This window comes from Pyxicephalus adspersus, chromosome 9, assembly GCF_032062135.1.
Source record: "Pyxicephalus adspersus chromosome 9, UCB_Pads_2.0, whole genome shotgun sequence".
NCBI classification, from domain to species: domain Eukaryota; kingdom Metazoa; phylum Chordata; class Amphibia; order Anura; family Pyxicephalidae; genus Pyxicephalus; species Pyxicephalus adspersus.
In genome coordinates this window covers 29945875-29968298 of record NC_092866.1, presented here as the reverse complement: position 1 = coordinate 29968298, position 22424 = coordinate 29945875, and the positions used below count along the sequence as shown (strand labels likewise).

The 22424-nt window shown below is 38.6% G+C and overlaps 1 protein-coding gene across 3 annotated transcripts in view; it reads right to left on the bottom strand.

Moving 5' to 3' along the window:
- PACS1 (phosphofurin acidic cluster sorting protein 1) overlaps window positions 1-22424 on the bottom strand; it is a 142780-nt gene that overhangs the window by 56725 nt on the left and 63631 nt on the right. For 2 of the 3 annotated variants that reach the window (XM_072423063.1, XM_072423065.1), the window contains exons 14-17: window positions 16154-16255; window positions 13032-13100; window positions 7838-7944; window positions 1186-1340 (exon numbers count right to left, since the gene is read on the bottom strand). In XM_072423063.1, coding sequence (XP_072279164.1) covers window positions 1186-1340; window positions 7838-7944; window positions 13032-13100; window positions 16154-16255 — 433 coding nt within the window. The remainder of the gene's footprint in view (window positions 1-1185; window positions 1341-7837; window positions 7945-13031; window positions 13101-16153; window positions 16256-22424) is intronic. The other variant, XM_072423064.1, reaches the window with a different exon arrangement.

Sequence of the window (22424 nt, the reverse complement as noted above, 5' to 3'; positions counted from 1 at the left end):
TGCAACATAACATTTGTTTACATTTAACCACCTGGTGACAAAAACTCGGGGTTAACGAAAATTGCAAAAGTTTTTAGCCTGAGCATGCTCGGGCTTAACGGCAAGGTGGTTAAGCAAATCTTCTTGTATATAAAGCCTGCCTAGAACTCCCACTCCTCTAAACGCATATCCTCCTGATGGATTTTGATATTTTTAAATTTCTTATAAAAAGCCTAGCCACAGCTTGCATCGGAGTTGGGGTCCTTTTGACAAGTACTGAGGCAGTGTGCACTGAGGATTTCAGGAAGCTCCTGCACATCCAAAACATGTGATTGGTATTTAGTTTATTATTGCCTTTCGATCAGCCTTAACCAGTCTGGCTATTGTATTTGGACCTCTGGCATCAAAAAGGCATTTTTGCCCAGAGAACTGCCACTGACTGGCAATTTTTTAAACCATTCTCTGTAACCCTAGAAATGGTTGGGCATAGAAATACCAGCAGGTGAGCAGTTTCTGAAATATTTAGGCCAGCCTGTCTGGCAAAAATAACCACACCAAAGTTGAACCACATTCAAAGTCACTTAAATCACTTTTTTTCTATTTGGATTCTAAAGTTACACCTCAGCAGGTTATCTAGGCAATGTCCACATGATGTAACACAGGGAAAGAAAGGGCACTTGTTACTGGGAAAAGACCTGGATGGACATGTGGGACCGTGGTTTCCCAGATTTTTATTTTTCTGTGGTAAAACCAGCAGAGATTTGTTGCATTGAAGTTCTAGCTTTCCCTGCTGGTTGTTTAAAATTTCTGTCCCAGGGCTGGTTTCACTGGGAATCTACAAGAATAGGGTGGGGCAGATTCCCAATTCCAGGTCCCACGTTATCCTGAGGCTCACAAGCCTATATAGCACACCTGGTGCTAAGCAGCAGAGTCTGTAATTATGTGAACCAGACTGCCTATGTCTGAGAAAGGAGAAGTAATGGTCACAAATCTCCAAACCAACGTCAAGAGACTGGTGGTCAGATTTGGAAAACACCTACAAGTAATTTTTAGGGTGTATTATTTTTTAGCAATTATACCTTAATAAATCTTTTGACTTAATTGTTTAATAAGTTAATGTTGTTTATTAGGTTAATGATAAGAAAAGGCACATTTTCCTTGTGTTTATATAAATTTTTTTGATAAAACATTGGCAAACTGACTTACCTAGTGGTACTAATAGGAAGCGTAAATAACTTAACCAATCAGAAGCTCTTGATGCCAGGTTTGTGACATATGCTCCAAGAAGGAAACTTAGGAATGTGTGACCTCCAATACACACCACCTTTAAGGGTTTTGGAGGCCCAGGTGCCATGTGACAACTGAAAAACAAAATTTAAATCACATCTGTAACTAAAGAGAGAAGAATAGGAAATCATACACAATTGTAAGAACATATGCAAAAAGTGTAGGTTAGGTATTCTGAGACACTAATGTGAAAAATTTAATTTCTACGTACTCACTGTAAGGTCTCTTACATAGATTTTCACTGAAGAATGTGGGGTTATGCAGACTATAGCTCCACCACTACCAAGCAGTAGAGAAGTTGATGAGCAACTAAGGCTCATAGGTTTAATGAGGATCGTAGCACTTTATATTCCATACTGTGGAAAGTCCAAAAGCAAACCTTAAGTAATAGATGGATAAGAACACCCTAGCAGTAACAGGGCAAAACATATAGCCCAACTAAAACCATTGAGGGGATCACTCAGCTGCCTGCAAGACCGTACAACCGAAAATCACTACATTCACCTTGTAAAACTTATGTACAGAAAAATTATTAACAGAATTTTAAGATGCAGCCCTACAGACCTAGGAAAAAAAGCATGTAAAATAAACACAGATTAGAAACAGGGGTCCTTAAACCTACCATACCTAATCTCCGAATTTTCACTTTTTCATAAAAGGGTAGATAACCCTTTTATGTTAAGAAAATATTCTGTTTGTTTGTTTTTTGTGCAGTACCGCCCCCTAATTCTCAATCACCTAGAAGGAATGGGAGCGCAAAGCCTCCCAGGATACCTACGTCACACATACCAGGAGGCTCTTGGGAGCCCCTTCGTCAAAAAGGGGAAAAAAGATGATCTCACGCATGCGCAGTGAGATTGGCAAGTTATTTTCCCCAACTACGTCCCCCGATCTCGCGCTTGGGTCAGGTGACATAGTAAGAAGAACCTGGAAGAAGAGGAGAAGATGGCAGCACCCGGAGCGAAGACGGATACCAGGACGACGTGGGACCCGATGGAAGAGACATTCTGGACCGATTGACTGCGCTGCGGGATTGAAGGGAATTGTTTTTTTTGTTTTAAAAGTTTTTGAGTTTAGTTCCTCTTTAAGCTTTACCACATATGCCTGGATGATAGCTGGCCTGACCCATCTCTAAACCGAGGTGGAGCCACCCAGAAAGAGAAACTGGGAATTGGACCTGTATAAATGAGCTGTGAAATATAATTGAATTGTAGTGGCCCCAGGACATCCAAAAATTTATTTCTCTAGGATGGATTAAAGTAGGTCAGCATAATGGTGAAACAATGTCCTAATTTATGTAAATACCCAACTTATCCTTAAGTGAGAACAAGAAATCCTGGGAAGCTGGCTTGCCTCAAACTTAATAAGACAAAAAGTTGGGAAAAGGAGGACAGCACAGTTTGAAATCTATGGCATAAAATATAAAATTTGGGTAATGTTCAAGGGAACATCACAACTGTGTCATGAATACAACAATTCCAAGAGAACATCCATGAGGAAAGGTAGTTGTTCCCCAATGAACTACTAGAGAAAAAGACTTTACAGTTAGTAAAAGAAAGAAAAATTAACTTTTCCATAGCATTTGTTGAAAGTCAGAGGACAGATGAATGTCCAAAGGAGTTTAGAAAGTCCAAAAGCAGTCCCAGAAAGAGGGACTGGCTAAAGAGGAAACGGTTACAGCACCTTTGCAACCAAGAAAAATAGCACAACTAAATCACACTGTCTCCAGTAAGACCTTAAAATATGGTAAAACTGTGGACTGATGACCAGTCAGCTTTGCATACTTGGGAGACCATAGCTTGAGTGCTAGAAAACCAAGCAGCTGTGGAAGTACTGGCCAGCTGTTGTAGAATAAGCAGTAATAGCAAATTTGGGATCCTGACCTATATTATTATAGTGCTTACATTTACATCTGTTCTAACTAAAAAAGTAGCATGCATGCAGTCCATCCCTGTAGCTGTTTTTCTCTATTTCAGGCTGATCAAAAAAAGCTTACTGCTATATGATAACTACATGTCCCATGATTCTTGTATGTCACAGCACTGTGGGTGTTTACTGTATATTCTATGGTACAGCACTACCCAGCTAGAATGAGAAAACACTTATTTTTGTCCGTATCCATCCCCCTATAAACCAGAGCATCACTACATATTTATTTTGCACTGGTATACTAGCTTTCACTTCTGCTGCTGTTTTTTGTGTGAGCAACATGGAGGCAAGCCAAAGGGCAGGAACCTAGGGAGGAGGCAGTGAAAGGTATGAAGATGACATGCAAATCCTCATGTCAGCTCATAGTTGTCTTGTCAGAGCAGTGCATGTGATGGCTACAAATAGGGAAATTCAGAATGGTAAACAATTTGAAGCCACAGCACTAGACAGTATGTGGTTCTCTAAAATCAAGACATGCAATTTATTTGGACCAAGAAGAAGTAAAACACCCATCTCTGGGTAAAGTGTTGGCCCTCCTACACTTCCCATCTACCACCGTCTCCCTTTAAGCCACATTTAAGTGCACATTTTATTTTTCTGCCTACCCAGCTGTTAAGATGTGCCTACATCGGCCAGTTTTAAATAGTTTTTACACTAGAATTATGAATGTAAGCTCCAATTTGGATCCTGAGAGGACCCAGATGCCTGTGAGGCCATCAGGTCCCGGTGCCTTGCCTGTGGCTGAGCTACCATTTGCCCTGGTAAGTTCTTACGGGGTGACTTGGTTCCTCTGAAAGTGTTGGCATTCCTAAAGATTGCAGGTATGACTGAATTGCTTCACTTTGCTACTGGGGTGATGGAATAATTACTGAAGTTGAGATATTATATAACAGACTGGAAAAGTTTTGGAAAGTGTTGGAGATGGCTTTGGGTTGGTGATGTATCCCAAATTGTTGCCGATTTTTGGTACATACATTTTAGAGCATTGAGCTCAGAGTGCATTGGCTAGGTTTTGACTGCATTTGTTGACGAATTTAAAAAAAATCAATAGTGGCACATTGCTAATGATGCCTTCACCTTTTAAAAGCATGGGGCTTTCAGTTTCTCCTTTAAGCATTTCAACTGGGCTTCGGTGTCTGGACAAAGACTGTTTATGTGCTGGCCATTGATTTGTGCTGTTTTTTTCCCTTTTGAGGGGAGCTTCATGTTTTATCAGGATTCCTTTGACAAATGGTTTGTGTGCAGCCCAAACCGTTGCCAGGTGGGTCTCTGGATTCCTATTTTCTGTTAACTACAGTGCTAATTGTGAGGTCATGTAAGCCAAGAACACTGGATCCTGGAGCAGGCTTTCATTTAAGCACCAAAATATATCACCCCTGGGTTCTTTCGGGTTTTGCACAGATAATTCAATTGGTGCATGATCTAGATAGTATTATGAAACCAATGTTGGAGTCTATGTACATGTGTAAGTCAGAGTGGTTAACTATAAACATGTCTATACGTGAGTATACATGATGGACCGCGGAGTAAAATTGTATACTCATGGGTCATGGGATGATGAATATGCCAGATATTACAAAACTGATATTCATGGAGTAACTTACGGAATTTCTTGGTCAAAGCTATATTGCCCCTGTTACTATCAATGCCCGAGGGTTCGTCCAGAGAGAGGTTAAAGTCTGAGGGGGCGAGAAATGCTCTCTACAAAAAATGGAATTGATTTGTGTTTGGCATATAAATTGAGGCAAACGTGTATAATGTGGCCCTTGACTAATCATGCCAGCTCTCTTACATTCGGCAGTTTACTCACCTGGATAGGAGTATACTCACTCCTCAAGATTTGGCGTCAGCAGTTGACCCATGGTAGGTCTGAGGGAAATTACAGTCTTTAAGGCTAAGAATTTTTGTCTGAGCGACACTGGGATTCCTGGATCAAGGCAATCTGAGCCTTCTGTCTGTATAGGTCCCGTAAGAGGGCGATTCTCTACTCAAGGACATTGACGCCCTTCACATTTATAGATACAACTAGCTGACTACCCGGCGTTGGCCGGGTATTTATTTATTGCAATCTTGCACAGTGAATGTGGATGGAAATCCAGGCTGTTGAACAACTGATGTGGTGCCAAATGATGTCGTTTGGAAACATGAGTTGTATTTCCTGACGTTATTAGGAAAATTCTTAGACTATTTGAGGTATTTGATAATGTGTAATACCAAAGTTTTTGTGGTGGTGTTTCCAGTTGACAGAGTTTGACTTTCCCTTTTTTGCAGCAAATACCAAGAGACTCAGATTTATAATTCTTGGCTTGACAGTAACTACAAACCATTTCCATTTTTCTGATGGTCACACTTGCATACTGCGAGTAGTCTTTATGTGGATCATAGTGGAATCCTTCCGAAGCTAAGCTAAAATGTTGTGCAGTCCGTGATCGTCTGGCTCTCTCTTATTTTGTGTACTCGGGGTCTCACGCTGTTGTACTGTCTCTGAAGCTCTAGATGTAGTAGCTCCTTCTCTCAATTTCTGTACTCAGGTCTCACGTTGTTGTACGGTCTATAAAGCACTAGATGTAGTAGCTCTCTCTCTCATTTCCTGTAGTCGGGTGTCACGCTGTTGTACTGTCTCTGAAGCTCTAGATGTAGTAGCTCTTTCTCTCATTTCCTGTAGTGGGGTGTCACGCTGTTGTACTGTCTTTGAAGCTCCAGATGTAGTAGATCTCTTGCGCAGCGTAGCAAGTCTTCTATTCCTGTCCTCGGGATTTTCTTGTCTACGGTGTTGTTTTCATTTTTTTTGCCTTTGATTGCACTTAGCTAATTGCCTTACGTTTTCTCAAAGGCTTTATTATAGGCCAGAAATTTGTAAGAGTCCAAAAAAAAAGTATGTAAGCAAAAGGCACACTGTCACTGAGCAATACATACACACATACATGCAAATGAGATTGAGTGATATGTCTAGCAAGTTTGGTTTCAATGTCTAGATTCATTTCCAAGTGATGGTGGAACATAGCACGTTTGGTTGATATGTCTCCATGCGTTTCCTAGTGATCACATACACACATCTATTTATATATATATATATATATATATATATATATATATAAAACACATACATACAAACATACATCCAAATATACCTCTGACATATAGCACAGCACTGTACAAAGAACAGCGGTGCACTCACATAAGCCTGAGTCATATGTCTAGCAGGTTTGGTTTAAATGTCTTGATGCGTTTCCAACTGATGGTGGAACATAGCAAGTTTGGTTGAAATGTCTCCATGCGTTTCCTAGTGATCACTAAAAATAGCTCCGACATATAGCACAGTGCTGCACAAAGATCAGCGGTGCACTCACATGAGTGAGAGGAAGGCAGTGAGGCTTCTGTCCCATCGCCTTCCTGCCTGCCCCCTTCAGCTGTCAGAGGAGAAAAACATGGCCTGAGAATACAAGATAGGTGGGGAGAAAGGCAGTGAGTCTTCTCTAACACTGCCTTCATGCCCCCATTCCTTGCATTTTAAGTCAATTACTTTCTCCTCTGACAGCTGAAGGGGGGGGGGGGGGTTGTTTTACAGAAGCCTCACTGCCTTCCTCCCCACCCCCTTAGGCTGTCAGAGGGGCAAGCCGTGGACTTAGACAAAGTACGAAACGACTTATTTAATGGAGTGACTTGACTTGTGACTCGACATGGAAGAATTCTTGGTGACTTGAGACTTGACTTAGGATTTGGTGTCAATGACTTGGGACTTGGACTTGAAGGGTGACGACTTAGTCCAACCTCTGCTTATGGGTCAACAGATGTTCATGGTATGAAAGGCACACTGTAAAAAGTTGTATGTCCCACTTAAGACCAGGTTTATTTAGGAGGAGGAGGGGTGCAAACGTGTGTGGTGAAGTCAGAGCACCAATGCTTGGTCTTTGTAGAAATTTTTCTATTGGTGATCGAGGTTGGGTTGGTTAATCCTCTCCAGAACGACCATTTTGGGGTATTGGAGATCCAGCTTGCGTTGGAGACTGGTGTCTACGTCTTGATCGTCTGCACGAATACTGGTGTGGCTGTTGTGTGGTCAAGCAGTCAGGGACATCATTGAGCTCTGTTCCCAAAAAGCGGAAGAGGGCTGGAAGTTGCACGTGTTCTTATTGTGAACATTGCCGAGTCCTTGCGCATGATTAGGAGAAATGGGTGTCCCCACTTGTAGGTAGCCTGGCAATTGTGGATCAAAACTAGAAGAGGGCAGAGTATACGTCTCTTACGCAGTGTAGAGCTGGTGGGATCAGGTAAGATGTGAAACTGGGTGCCATCAAAGTCCATTGGACCTCTGGACCAAGCCCTCTTCATTATTTCCTCCTTTACTCAGTAGCAATGAATTCTGCATAAAACATCTACCTCTAGAATCTAGAGCAACATTATGCTGGTGGATTTCCTCTATTTCTTTTTGTAAAGCACTTTCCAGCCTACATGCAAGATTTTCTATATCACTCTTAGTGGGTGAAATGCTCAGAATGGCTCCTAGCTCTGTTCGCCATGCCTGAGCTGTGTGTGGCCACGCTCCCTACACCCACTTTTTAGGCAAATAAGCTACTGGAAAAACATGTGTTCTGTGTATGACTCAAAGAGAAAAAAAAATTATTTAAGTCAATATACTCACTGTCTCTGTATTCGAGTAAGTATTGTGGTCAAGGCACACTGTACATCTGACGAACATGTTATACATACACATGGCTTATGCTGCTGCTGAAACAAGGTTGAGACAAACTGCAATAGAAACAAGAAATAAGAAAAATAGGCAAAAAGGATTATAGAAAGCTATACAATAAAGCAACAAACTGCATATAAATAAACACACCAGATTGGTATTTTTTTGGGTCTGAGGGAAGGGAGCTAGTAAACTAAGCCAGTAAAGGAAGGCAATGTGGACAAATGTTATTGTGTAAATTTAACTTAAATGCAAATGTGCAACCTGATGTGCAAGCGTGCACCTTGGACTATTCAGGAATAAAAAGTAGGACTATTTGAACTATTTAGGAATTTTTAAAGCTTCCGCAGTCAGTGGCTGATGTGACTTCTACAGCTACCGCTACTCTGTCAGTTTCACTGCCTGTTATTACTTACCTGACTTAATTAGTTTGAGTTTGCTTCCGTTACTGCTTGATCCAAACACTCTTGCTTGTTGCCTGCACTATAATAAGCTTTAAACATGCCTCACAATTATGTCTCCTGACTGCGGTTTGGTTCTGGTGAGGTCATGACCTAAAAGCCCTAACCAGCCTGTGGACAGCTGAAGTCTGGCACCCTCTGGAGTTACCCCTTGTGGAATGATTTAACAGCAAGGGACTTCTTAAACTCCACACTCCAGGGAATGCCTTGGCTTATGCCGTACTAAACATTTGGGTTTGATAAACAGATGAACAATGTCAATCCAGATGGAAAAATATTGACATTGCAACAGTAATGGTAAGGTAAGTATATCCAGTTTTAGTTCTGCTTTTAGGTAGTCAAAACTACATGGCAGTCAATACCTTCAATAACTTTTATACAAGTGTATACATTTGCTTTTGTCACTTAGCTAAATTAAAGGTTTACAAGCTTTTGGTACAAACAAGAATTTAAATTTTGAAACCATTCAAAAACAACACTCTATACAGGGCAGAAGCTTTGTCCCCTATGACTTTAAGAAATAGGTATTTTAAAGTCAGTACAAAAAATCCCTCTTTCTCCATTGTTCATTGACTAAGGAATCCTAAAGCAATTTGAACCAAGGTACATTATGAACAAAAACAATTAGATGAAAACATGGCTCCTTCCTAAACAATGAGTTGAGATTCACATGTCCACCTTCAAAATTTAACGCTGAAGCTAGTATCAACTGATGCAGCCATATCCGCTTTTTAGATTTTTTTTTTTAATTATGTATAGAAATCTAAAAATCACTTTCAACCCTTACAAACTCTAGAGCTTCATGACAGAAATCATTCAATGCCCTTGTGGAATGGTCTACATTCGCAAAAGGGATCCCTGCTGCTTCAACGCATATCTGTTATAAAGTTTGACAGCTCCTTCTGAAAATAATCACAAAAGAAGCTGAAAGAGTCTAAAGAGCAAAATATTCTATAAAAGGGCCAAATATGAAAGTAAGGAGTATAACTTCTGCAGAAAAGCACTAACATTCATTTAAAACCCAAAAAGCAAATGAATGTAGAGCACTCTGCTCCTGATGTGTCAGAGCTGGAAAAAGAAAAGAAAGCACAATGTGCATAATAACATGGAAGACAACTCTTAGGTAAGAGAAGTCCTGCCTCAACCCTATATTTGTGAAATTGGCTTGAAGGACAAGAGAGCCAGTTCCAAAACCCTCTTGCCTGAAATAAGGCAATGCAGAAGGCAAAATTTTGGACAAGGTCAGCAAGAGAATAGACTCATATGGAGGTTTCTGTAAAACAATCAAATTATGATGGGATTTCATGGGACTAAATGCAGCTATTGGCAACACGCACAACAGCCAGAACATATTCTAGTGACACAGTTTCCAGGATTAGAATGGTGGAATTTCAGCAGCTGACTATAAACTGTACATAAAAAGAGTTCAGTTACAGCATCTAGTGCTAGAAGGGTTTATAAAGTTAGTTACCAAGCAGGGCTACTGCCCGGGAAAGGAAATGGTCTCTAAGCCTTGATGTTTGTGTTATGACTGTTCTATATATCATCTTCCCTAGAGAAGTTGAGACACCTAGCCTTCAACAGATATGTCATTTAAAATCAGTGACTGGGCAGAGATTCCGGTTTCAGTATGGAAAGAAAACAAGTATAGATCATTTGGCAGATGCCATGGCACATCTAGTAGATGAACAGGACCCTTTGTCCACCAGACAGGTACAATAAGGTTAAAGGCCAATCTTTTAGAGTGGTTGAGATAGAAGTCTTAAATACAGATTACACAGATTGTGCTGTACTAACCCTATTGTGCTTTCATGGAATCCAATGTTTTCTCTGGTGGATTCAACTAAGTAGTTTTGTTTTCTGTTAAAGCAAGTGGTTATGAGATCCCCATCAAATGTTCCTCACCTGCAAAAGGGTTTTGTAAAACTCCTCCCATGTAAGAGACCCCTCTCTATTATCCATTAATTGATGGCTGGAAAAATCCACCAGCCAACTTTTGCCAAGAATGCATACTGCAGAGAAAAGAAAAACCTATAGGTCTGTCAAGCTTAGAATGTGTTTTGTTGTTGGGCTGCACCATCAAAACGTGGTTTTCTAGAAAAGCATTAGGCTGAAGAAGAGCCAAAAGGAAAATGAGAATAAATTACATTAGTGCAATAAAATGATCAGGAGCCTGGATTTCTGCTATAGAAATTAGCTTAGAATGACAATAGGCTCAGAACTTCCTTCCAACTGTAGAAACGTCCATCCATCATAACAACCTTTAGGCAAAGAGATATGACTTCTCCAATGTTTTTGTAACTGAAACGAATTTCACCTAGTGATAGGAGTAATTTGTTTTATTTGTAATACAGTTAGGTCCATAAATATTTGGACAGAGACAACTTTTTTCTAATTTTGGTTCTGTACATTACCACAATTTATTTTAATTTAAACAACTCAAATGCAGTTGAACTGCAGACTTTCAGCTTTAATTTAGTGGGTTGAACAAAAAGATTGCATTAAAATGTGAGGAACTAAAGTATTTTTTTAACACAAACACTTAATTTCAGGAGCTCAAATAAATTGGACAAAATTAAAAATCTGAAAATAAAATGTTAATTTCGAATTCTTGGTTGAAACTCCTTTGCTGGAAATGACAGCCTGTAGTCAAACCCATGGACATCACCAGATGCTGGGTTTACTACTTTTTAATGTTCTGCCAGGCCTTTACCGCAGCGGCTTCCAGTTGCTGTTTGTTTGTGGGCCTTTCTGTCTGAAGTTTAGTCTTCAACAAGTGAAATGCATGCTCAATTGGGTTCAGATCAGGTGACTGACTTGGTCATTCAAGCATATTCTACTTCTTTGCTTTATTAAACTCCTGGGTTGCTTTGGCTGTATGTTTTGGGTCATTGTCCATCTGTATTATGAAATGCCTCCCAATCAATTTGACTGCATTTAGCTAGATTTGAGCAGACAGTATGTCTCTGAACACCTCAGAATTCATTCGGCTGCTTCTGTCCTGTGTCACATCATCGGTAAACACTAGTGTCCCAGTTTTACTGGCAGCCATGCACGCCCAAGCCATCACACTGCCTCCGCCATGTTTTACAGATGATGTGGTATGCTTTAGATCATGAGCTGTTACATGCTTTCTCCATACTTTTTTCTTGCCATCATTCTGGTAAAGGTTGATCTTGGTTTCATCTGTCCAAAGAATGTTTTTCCAGAACTGTGCTGGCATTCTTAGATGTTTTTGAGCCAATCTAGCCCTTCTATTCTTGAGGCTTGTGAGTGGCTTGCACCTTGCAGTGCACCCTCTGTATTTACTTTCATGCAGTCTTCTCTCAGTCTTCTCTTTATGGTAGACATGGATATTGATACGCCAACTTCCTGGAGAGTGTTGTTCACTTGGTTGTCTGTTGTAAAGGGGTTTCTCTTCACCATTGAAATGATTCTGCAATCATCCACCATTGTTGTCTTCCATGGACGTCCAGGTCTTTTGGCGTTGCTGAGTTCGCCAGTGCTTTGTTTCTTTCCCATGATGTACCAAACTGTAGATTTTGCCACTCCTAAAATTGTAGCAATTTCTCTGTTTTTTTCTGTTTTTGCAGCTTAAGGATGGCTTGTTTCACCTGCATGGAGAGCTCCTTTGACCGCATGCAAAATCTTCTACATACAAGCAGCCCCCCCCTCAAATCAACTCCAGGCCTTTTATCTGCTTAATTGATAATGACATAACGAAGGAAATGCCAACACTAGCCCATGAAATAGCCTTTGAGTTAATTGTTCAATTACTTTTGAGCCCCTGAAATGAAGTGATTGTGTTAAAAAAAAGGCTTTAGTTCCTCACAATTTTATGCAATCTTTTTGTTCAACCCACTGAATTAAAGCTGAAAGCCTGCAGTTCAACTGCATCTGAGTTGTTTCATTTAAAATTAATTGTGGTAATGTACAGGACCAAAATTAGAAAAAAGATGTCTTTGTCCCAATTTTTGTGGGCCTAACTGTAAGTTTGGTGGTTTTTTGCTGTATCAGATACATGTGTCATTGGAGTCCAGAATGTCTAATTTTCTAATGTTCCATTTGAAACATTCAAAACCTTACTAAAGGAAAAAGATTAAGGATCTAGAATAGGTTGGACTTCCTTCTTCTTGGTATCTGTAAAAGGCTAAAGTAAAAAAAAAAAAAAAAAAAAGCATTTGCAAAAAAGGGTGCTGCAGTTATAACAGAGGATCCACAAATCAGTATGAGGAGAGGAATTTGTAGCCCTTAGTCACAACTTCTTTGTTTTTTTTGTACCAGTTGTAAATGACCTTAATGAGGAGGCTGAATTACCAACCTTGACAACTAAAGTAGTTTCTATATAATTAGGCCCTACTAGAAGGCAGAATGCAGAGTATGCCTGATGTGTGATGGAAACCACCAACAGCTACAAGGATGAATATTCTAGACTAGAAGAAAAAGTGCTAGAAAAATTGCAGGTTAAGTCTTTCAACAAATGACAATTCAAAAAAGGGGACTTAATTGGCACTTAAATTAAATCAAGTAACAAAACATTTTTATTTAGAAAATATTAAAACACCAGTAAAAGATTATGCTATTTGTCCTAACATCCAGGACGGCACTATCTGAACATCAATATTGCTCATAGATCAGACCATAGTATATCAAATGATTTAACAGCTAACAGTATAGCATCTCACAACATTAAAGGGTGTCTTGAAGCGTTTCACGGTCAATGCCGCTTCATCAGGATAATAACATTGAGAGATCTAGAATTGAATAAATACAATATAATATACAATAACTATTGTTCTTCAAAACAACATATATAGTTTTTATATAGTCTGCAACAAGCATACTTACAATGAGTTTTAATATATACATATACACATTACAGTATCTTGTCATCTTCATTTAAATATATATAGGGCCTCAAACCAAACCAAAAGCTCATGATGAGGGCAAGTGCAAACTGACAGGCGATAGAAGAGAGGAATCCCTGGTAGAAAGAAGGATTTTCTTATTGTTGCAGAGACTATATATATGTATACTTTCAGTCCAAGTTGCAACAACTTATATGGTTACTAGATGTTCTTAGTGTCTCTCCATATATCTTTCTTACATGCAGACAGATGTGTGCACCAATATCAGGAATATCTAATTTACTCTAATTATATCAGCTCTATATATTCCAAGTTGATTCAACTTTTCCTAGTATCTGAATTCATGACTTATTTGTACTATTAGCTATTTCTACACACATTACTTTGCTATTTCTAACACTACCCCTCAATATAAACCATAACAGGTTAATTCAAAAGAGAAGCCTGTCTGTATAGATGTAGATGAATTGCCACTTAAAAAATGAAGGAGATAGACCACAGGTCCCAACTCCAATAGGTCCTGCCGTCAGCCTCTTAACCCATCTAAACCCTGGTCCTTAATAAAGCCACAGCATCAAAGCACGGAGTCCCAGGTGTGTGGGACCACACCCTTATGCTGCATTGTAACATGGGGTGGGATTGTGTCTCATGAGGCCATCCATGTCTTCCGTCTGCACTGGGAGGAAAACAGAAGTACAGGCTTCAGTTACACAGCGCAGTGGGGACACAGGGAGATGTATTAGATTGGATGGCTAGATGTATTGCCATTTATGGGCTGTATGCCTTCCAAGAATCCACCCCAACCCAGCAACTCTTACCATATACAGACATATAAAAGCGGAGGAGGAAGGATCACAACACATGAGATACAATTACTCCACTGTGTCCCTAGTGGATAAAACAGAGATCAAGCGTATAAATCAACCTCACTTAAATATAGAAGTACAGCAACTGACCAACAACAGCAACAAAACTAAATAGCACAAGACAAAAACTTGCATACATAAATGACACCACAAACAATCCTTGGACACGTTCATTATAGGTATGACTTACTCCAGAAATGGTTTGTAACTGATAATTTCATTTAAATCTGGATTTATTGTAGCTTTAAGGATAAAAAAACAAAAAGCTTGTCTTCCTAATAACATATTATCAAAGGTACCTCCCCTTTCATTGGGTAATACTTGCTGTAGAGCTATGAATCTCATTTCGTTGACATCATAATTGTGGCAGGATCCCATGTGGTAGCTCAGTGGGGTAATGATCTTTCCACTACTTATATTGTAGATATGTTCGTACATTCTTTTTTTCATATATCTCTTCATTTTCCCTACATATTATTTGCCGCAGTTACAGAATGCCAAATATATGATACCTTTTGATTCACAGTTATAGTAAAAACGAGTAGTGAATTAATAGGAATTTTAAAATGGTCATGTTTAGTATAAATCCATTTGCACTGATTGGATCTTTGACATGGATACGTGCCTAAAATATTTGTAATTGGTTTCGGTATTTCTCCTTTCAGATGGCATCTTACTAATTTGTACTTTATTGATGGTAATTTTTTATAGACAAACTGTGGGTATTCTAAAATATGCCCCCCAGCGGGGTCTTTATCCTGACCCCGCTTGGCAGGACAACCGCCAGAGCTGCGGAACGCAGCCTGTTGAACTCTCTCTTTACTTCAGCGGAGCCGGTGAAGTAGAGAAAGAGTTCAACGAGCCAGATAAAAAAGACTAACAGGCCGTATATGGCCCAGGGACGGTAGTTTCCCCATGCCTGATATAGAGGCACTCTATCTTAACATCCCACATGAAAAGGGGTTAAATGTGATTAAAAAATTCTAGGGGAACTAAGTGGTAAAACAGTACCCCAAAATGAGCTGATACTATCACTACTTGTTTTCCGATGAGTCCCTATCAATATACCTTCCACATATTCTTTTATGGAGAAGGAATATTGATGACGTGTTTCTCATCTGGACTGGATCTCAAACTGAACTAAATAATTCTTTAAAAAAATTCAAGTTAATTAATTCAACCTTAAGTTCACTAAGGAGACTAGCACCTCATCAACCCCCTTTTTAGATGTTATGGTACAGAAAAATAATCATAACATTTTTACATCCAAACTATATCGCAAAAGTACAGCAGGAAATGTAATTCTTTGTGCCGGTAGTGCCCATCCTGGTAATTTAAAAAAACAGCAGAATTTGTTCACTAGAAAGTGACTTTTAAATAGCAGCAAATGAATTAAAAGAAAGACTCCTCTCAAGAGGTTATAGACATAATGTTCTTAAAAAAGCTTTTATTAAAGCTACTACTATTTGGACAAAATAGCCAGGATAAGATATAAAAAACCAGTATCATCACTAGATATTCGCGCAACCATCAGTAAAAGATATAGTTACAAAATTTTGACCACTACTAAGAGCCGTTTTAAACTCCGTTTTGTCCATCAGGGACACAGTGGAGTGATTGTATCTAATGTGTTGTGATCCTCCCCCCCCCCCCGCCCCTTCATACCTCTGCCTATGGTAAGAGTGGATTCTTGGAAGGCATAGTTTTTGTTACTTGATTTTATTTATGTGCCAATTAAGTCCCCTTTTTTCTGCATATTTTGAATTGTTCCAATACTGTGGGGATATGGCAGGCAATTAAACAGGTGATCAACTCATCATATCCATTTCAATAACTTTCAACAAATGACATTGGGATCAAGAAGGGTGATGAATGGAAGACAGCGTAGGTACCACTACTTGTAATACATGCAGGGTAACAAAAATCATGTGATTTTAGGGCCCGGAGGTGTCATCTGTAGTAACTATACAGATTTTGAATTTTAAAATATTTTTTTCCTTGGATGGGTTTAACTAAAACAAAGTAAACATTAACAAAATGTTTAGTAACAGTATGTAATGTGAACGTTCTTACCTGGCCCTGCCAGTCAGATGTCTGCACAATAATAATGATTTCTGGGAGAGATGGGTCTGAGAGATTTTGATTTAATTGATCAAGTAATACCTTCCTTGGAACCTGTTTAAGAAAGACCGTAAATTATCAATTAAATTGAAACTATACCACAGGTTATAAACGAAGAGGTCTATTCATTAAAGCTGAACTCTTAAGAAATACAAAGTCTCTGATAAATACATGACTGTATTCAATTAAATTAGCATCACTTGATACCCATTTAGCAAGTATGCATTGCTGCACATTTGTTACTGTGCATAGCCACTGCACCAATGTATTCTGCTACTGTCTGCCACAGAACCCATTCATAAAAAATAAATAAACAAAAAGACCCCAAACCTCAACATTATAAGAAAACAGCAACAATATAATAATTGAATGAATGAAAAAAGCAGGAATGGAAGAAACCATCAACTGAAAGATGGACATCTCACCTTCCTATCAGTTTGTCCTTAGCAGAGGCCAGTGGTCACTTTACCACCTGACTTTTTGCGGACTTTTTCCATAAAACACCAGATGAATAAAAACTTTTTCCATAAAACACCAGATGAATAATCCATCAGGCACACTGCTACTTGATGATTTGATGACAGATTAATGATTACAACGCTGCATTATTTTTGTGTCTTTTATATCTGCCTATATGCCTTAGAATCCAGCTTTAAGAATGCCTTCAATTCAGTGGTACAGAGAGGCCTATTTTTTAAACTACAAAAGAATGGAATAGGAGAGAAAACAAGAAATTATTAAGAGCATACATACTGCAAACAGTTGCAATGTAGAGGCAAACAGAAAAAGGTATTTCCACCAGGTCTTCAAGTAGGGCTTCAGTCCACATACCCTTTCTTCACATATCTCACCTAATCTAACCTTCTTTATATATAAAGAAAACAAGGTAGGGGGCATATAGGAGTTCTATCTGTACACTTTATAAGGAAAGCCTGTACACAATTATTTTCAGATGGTATCATACTCCATCGGCTGTTCCCTGGTGTTGAGCCCACTCACTGGCGTTGTGGGGCTCACCGGGGTACCCTGGAGCACATTTTCTGGTTCTGCCCCCTTATTCAGGAGTATTGGTCTCGAGTTAATCAATTACTCTCAGATGTGATCCAACAACAGGTATCTCTAGATCCTCCCACATTTTGATGGCAGCACACATGCTAATTCCTTCCAAATGGAAAGCTACTCTGCCCCTTTCCATGGAGGATCTTTATAAACAGGTTCAGGAGGTAGGCCAAATAGAGTATCTTACGGCTTTACTTAGGAATGCTATAGACAAATTTGAAAAAACATGGGAAAGCTGGGATCAATATTATGTTCAGTTGTCCGGTTAAATACTTGGATCTCCCATGAATTATATTATGAATTATATCATTGTCACAGTCCCATTTCCCCCCTCCTCTGCCCCTCTTAGTTGGTTTGTTTTTGGGTCACCTCTTACTGCTTAACTATACTTGTTCTTTTTATTGGCACTAAAGCTGATAAATATGTCGATTAAATATTGTTGAGGTCTGATGTATACTATAGGCAGGGATTGTACAAGATAATACTGCACAGTAATATTAGTAGCCTAATGCTCCCTAATAATCTCATGTAACCTATGAAACTACATCCATGGGTGAAGCTGCTTACTCTCTGGGTACAACTTTGTTGAACTCAGGTAATTATTTTAGGTTATGGTATTTTACTTTATTTTTATTTATTGTTCTATTCTTTTTTTTTTTTTGTACAATAGTGTGCCGTTTATCCACTTGTTTTGTAAGTTTGTTTGAAAAATTAATAAAAATACAAATAAATAAAAAAAGAAAACAAAAACACAAAAAGGGAAACCAACACAAACCAAGAACACAAACCAAATTAAACACTTTTTTGTTTATAATGAATATTTGCATTCCTGCTAAATCAAACAGCTACATGTACTTGGGCATAGAAATTAATCATTTACAAAGTTTCAAACCAGCCATTAAGACAAATCATATAGAGCCCTCAAGACCACCTGGAGACTTCTGTACCACCTAAACCACTAGTTAAGCTAGGTACACACGTGCAATAATTGTTGTTAGAAAATGAACGACTAACAATTGTGCATGAATATTTTGAACAAACGTATTGTGCACAATTCTGTACATGCTGTAATGATATGATCATTCAAATATAATCCACCATTAATGTACACACGCTAGATATGATCGTTTGAACGATGCAGGAAGCGACATTGTAAAAGAGAAAGTGTACTGCAAAACCATCCACGATCACTGAACAAATGTACGCACAATAGATTGCGAATAATGTTCGCCAAATCAGATCCACCAAGCACGGTCGTTCGTTTTCAGCAACAGTCCTCGTTCATCGGCATTGTTGTGCACTTTTTTGTTAACGTTTATCGGACGAACGGATGTTAGTGGTTCGTTTCCAACGATAATTATTGCACGTGTTTACGCAGCTTAAGTGTTCGATTTAAAAACATTGACCTATCATCATTGGAATTCTCCCTAAATGCAATGAAAAATGAAGATCCGTCAGCTATCAGACTAATCCACACAACACTTCAGACCAACAAAATATTCCAACTGCAAATTTTCAAGCATCATCAGGAAACCTCCAACATGTTTGCCAGGTTGAATTGGCCAGATTCCCTTCACGGCTTGCAACACAAAAGAGGGCACTATCATACTGGGACCATCTTAAAGAAACACCAGCCTCAACGCTAACCACCATAATGCTTTTTTAACCAACAAGAACTAGGGGGCAAACAGAGAACTGTACAAAGGCTGATCAATACCTTGTCCATCCAGGACTCCTCAAGATGTGGCCTGACAAAATCTTAAAAAAATATAGAATCTATGCAGAAGAATGGACAAATTAAATGAACTCACAGAAAACAACTACTTAGCTACTTAGCCACTTAGCCAGTAATCACTACAGAGAGACTAACAAACTGGCATCAAACCTAGAGATGCTACAAGACCCCAAAATCACTTGTGAGAACTCTGCTCTCATCCTGGGACTTTTATCTACACACATTCTACTGGGAGAAGAGAAGCCAATAATGAAAATATCTGGATAAAAGCATTTATATGTTTTAGCATAAAAATTCCCAACATCGACTCTTAGGAGACGGGAAAAAACAAGCAATAGAAACAAAAAGGGAAGAACAATGTGTGTTTTGTATCTATTGAACAACAAGAGCTATGCAGCATATGGTAAAATATGTACTGTACCCTATGTCCACTTAAAAATATTTCTGTTATTCTAAATTTCTTAACCTCCAAAAAACTGTATATTTTAGGTAGCACTGAAAAAAGAAGTTGCATATTATCAGATCCACCTGAGATATAAGGGACAGATGCCATTCTTTTACAAAGTTTTTAAACATCCAAAACAGTAATCAAAAGAAATTCCATTAAAATTACCTTGAAAAAATATATCTATGGTAAAGTACTAAATCCAATGGGCTTAGTCTGTACATCTTTTTCCCCTTTAGCTTGTGTTTAGTAATTGTGGATGTTGGTTCTTTCCTTTTACCTTAAAATGTTATAGTGAGCCACCTCTAGTATATTCGTAATTAGGTGTGGTTCGTGGGGTAGAGGAAAAGGAAGAGGTTTGAGGCTCCTAATTTACTAGAAAAAATGTAATTATGTATTAGTACATTCTTGATCCATACATATAATTTAAATTAATTACAGTGGTACCTCGGTATAAGTTCGCTTTGTAATAACACCGTGCGCTACCCTTATTTACATAAGGTTTGGATATTTCTCCTAGACAATTGATTCTCAGACATTATACAGTATGAAATATATACATAAAGTGGGACCTGTTATGGTCGCAAATTTTCCTACGCGTTTCGCTAATAATGGTTCCTCAGGAGTTAGTTGTTGCTTTTAGACTGTATGGTCTCTATGTGATATACGAAAAATTGAAACAACAAACATTTCTACTAAATGAGACATATACGTTTATTAATATGTCTCATATATGTACGAAAAGAAAATGTATACGAATACAAATGTGTATGAAAAAATGTAGGTACAAGTGGGGAACATCTTTGGCTAACACCCCTTAAAATTTCATTGCTATAGCATAATCAGAACATGAAAAACTCCACCCATCAAAATGTGCTGCCCCGTTACACTTTACTGCCAACTTCTAACACTTGAAAACCAATTTCTCTGGAATGGGCAGGTGTAAGAGACAGAAAATCTAGGCACAATAGGGGAACATTAGTGGCTAACATCCCCTAAAATGTCATCACTATGGCATCATAAGAACATAAATTCTGCCAACTAAAATTAAATTAGGATTTAGGTATTGGAAGGGTACAGTCATGTGTAACAGGAATATGCCTTTTAATGGGTAAAGTTTTTATTGTTTTAATGATGGTATTGAGATGAAAGTTTGGGGCAAGTTAGCCCAAGTGAGTTCAAAGAAGAGAAGCAGACAGGATGGCATAGTATGACAGGTAGAGTTCTGTGAAAGGAAGGTAAAAATTTAGGGGCCCGCCTCTAAGTTCTATAAATGACCTTGGGGGTCCCCAATTTGCATTTTAATTTTGGGCTCCTAGACACATATGCCTTTGAAACAGCAACCTCATTATTTTTTTTTTTTTTACAAGTTTTTAAACTTGTGACGCCCATATCCTGAAACTCTTTGGTTGAAATGTTGGTTACTAGAAGCTATGGGGGTCCCCTGTGTACCCTGAAAATTTCTGCTTCTGATGACATTATTAGAACACATGCACACTCAGGTGGATACAAGGCAGATATTTTTATTAGAATACGGGCAGTGATGAAGATGGGACATTGCACCGGCTGTCCTGCCCCCATCTGCTAACACATGCTGCACAGTTATTACGACACATTTTTTATTTTACATTTTTAGGAATATATATGTCACCCGATTTCATGCCTGTGCAGGTTCAAGTGACGTGAAGAAGAACCTGGTAAAAAAAAATGGCAGCACTGGACGGAATGGTGAGCATCAGTAAGAAGAGGGAAGCTGAGCCACAGTGGGGAATTTGATTGGCTCTGATTATGGTCAGATCCAGTGAATTTTTTAACCACTAAAGGCTCACTTTATAGATAAAGCCCTAGCTGAAAGCACAGCTGAAAGATGAATTCACACTGACAGTAAGGTTGCATTTACTGCGTACTGACACCAGAAACCATTGCTGTTTGAAAAATTGCCAAGCCTAAAAAAAGGCCTAGCACAGTTATGGCGAACCTTTTAGAGACCAAGTGTCCAAATTGCAACCCAAAACCTAATTATCAACCCATTTATTTATCGCAAAGTGCCAATATGGCAATTTAATCTGAATACCTGAAAACAACTCATACATTAACATCTTTTGTCCTAAAAGAAAACACAATAACAGAGCTTTCAATGATACAAACAACTTTTTATTGAAAGGTAAAATTTTGCATTTGGCATGCTTTTGAACAATTAGGGTGATTTTTGCTATTGTATGCATGCTGATAATTTGTCTAGCCTTGCCTCATACTTTGAGCCTAATTCATCAAGCCAAATCAGAAGCTAGACGCGCGCGCGTATTTGCAACCTGGAATCGGAGCCCTAAAATCAATTCATCAACTAAATCCGAGGCACGGACGAGGAAGTCATCAACTAAAGCGATCTCTCCGATAAAGACGTGCAGCTCCGGCAGTTTCACACTGGCGAGCTTGCATTAAACTCACTGTTCCCCTAAAAAAACATTCTTTCTAATGGCACACATTACCCATAGCCCTAAAATAAAATGTTTGTGCTGTTCAAATGTTAAAAACATCTAAATGAGCTAAAAAATAAGCATATTTTAAAATTACTTATTTTCCTGATAGGCAAGAGTTAACGGAATTCAGCTCCTCTACATAGGCGTCTATCTAAACGCTTATGATGCCTGATCGATGGAGCTGCCTGGGAGTAAATATTGCAACTTTCTGCAGGCTAAACCTCGGCTTTGCCACCGGACTAGATTTTCCCACAAAAGTCACAAGCACACACGTTCTTGTTTGCTTCTATAGATATATATGAATACACACACACACACACATATATATATAAATGTATATATGTGTGTATATAGAATATATATATATATATCCAGCTTGATAGAAATTAGTTTGCAGTGTTGCAACCAAAAGAAAAAGTATCAAAACAACAAGTGCAACAAATGTAACTATATATGAAGCAAGTTTGTGAATGAGTAGAATGTAACATAAAAAAGTAGCACTTA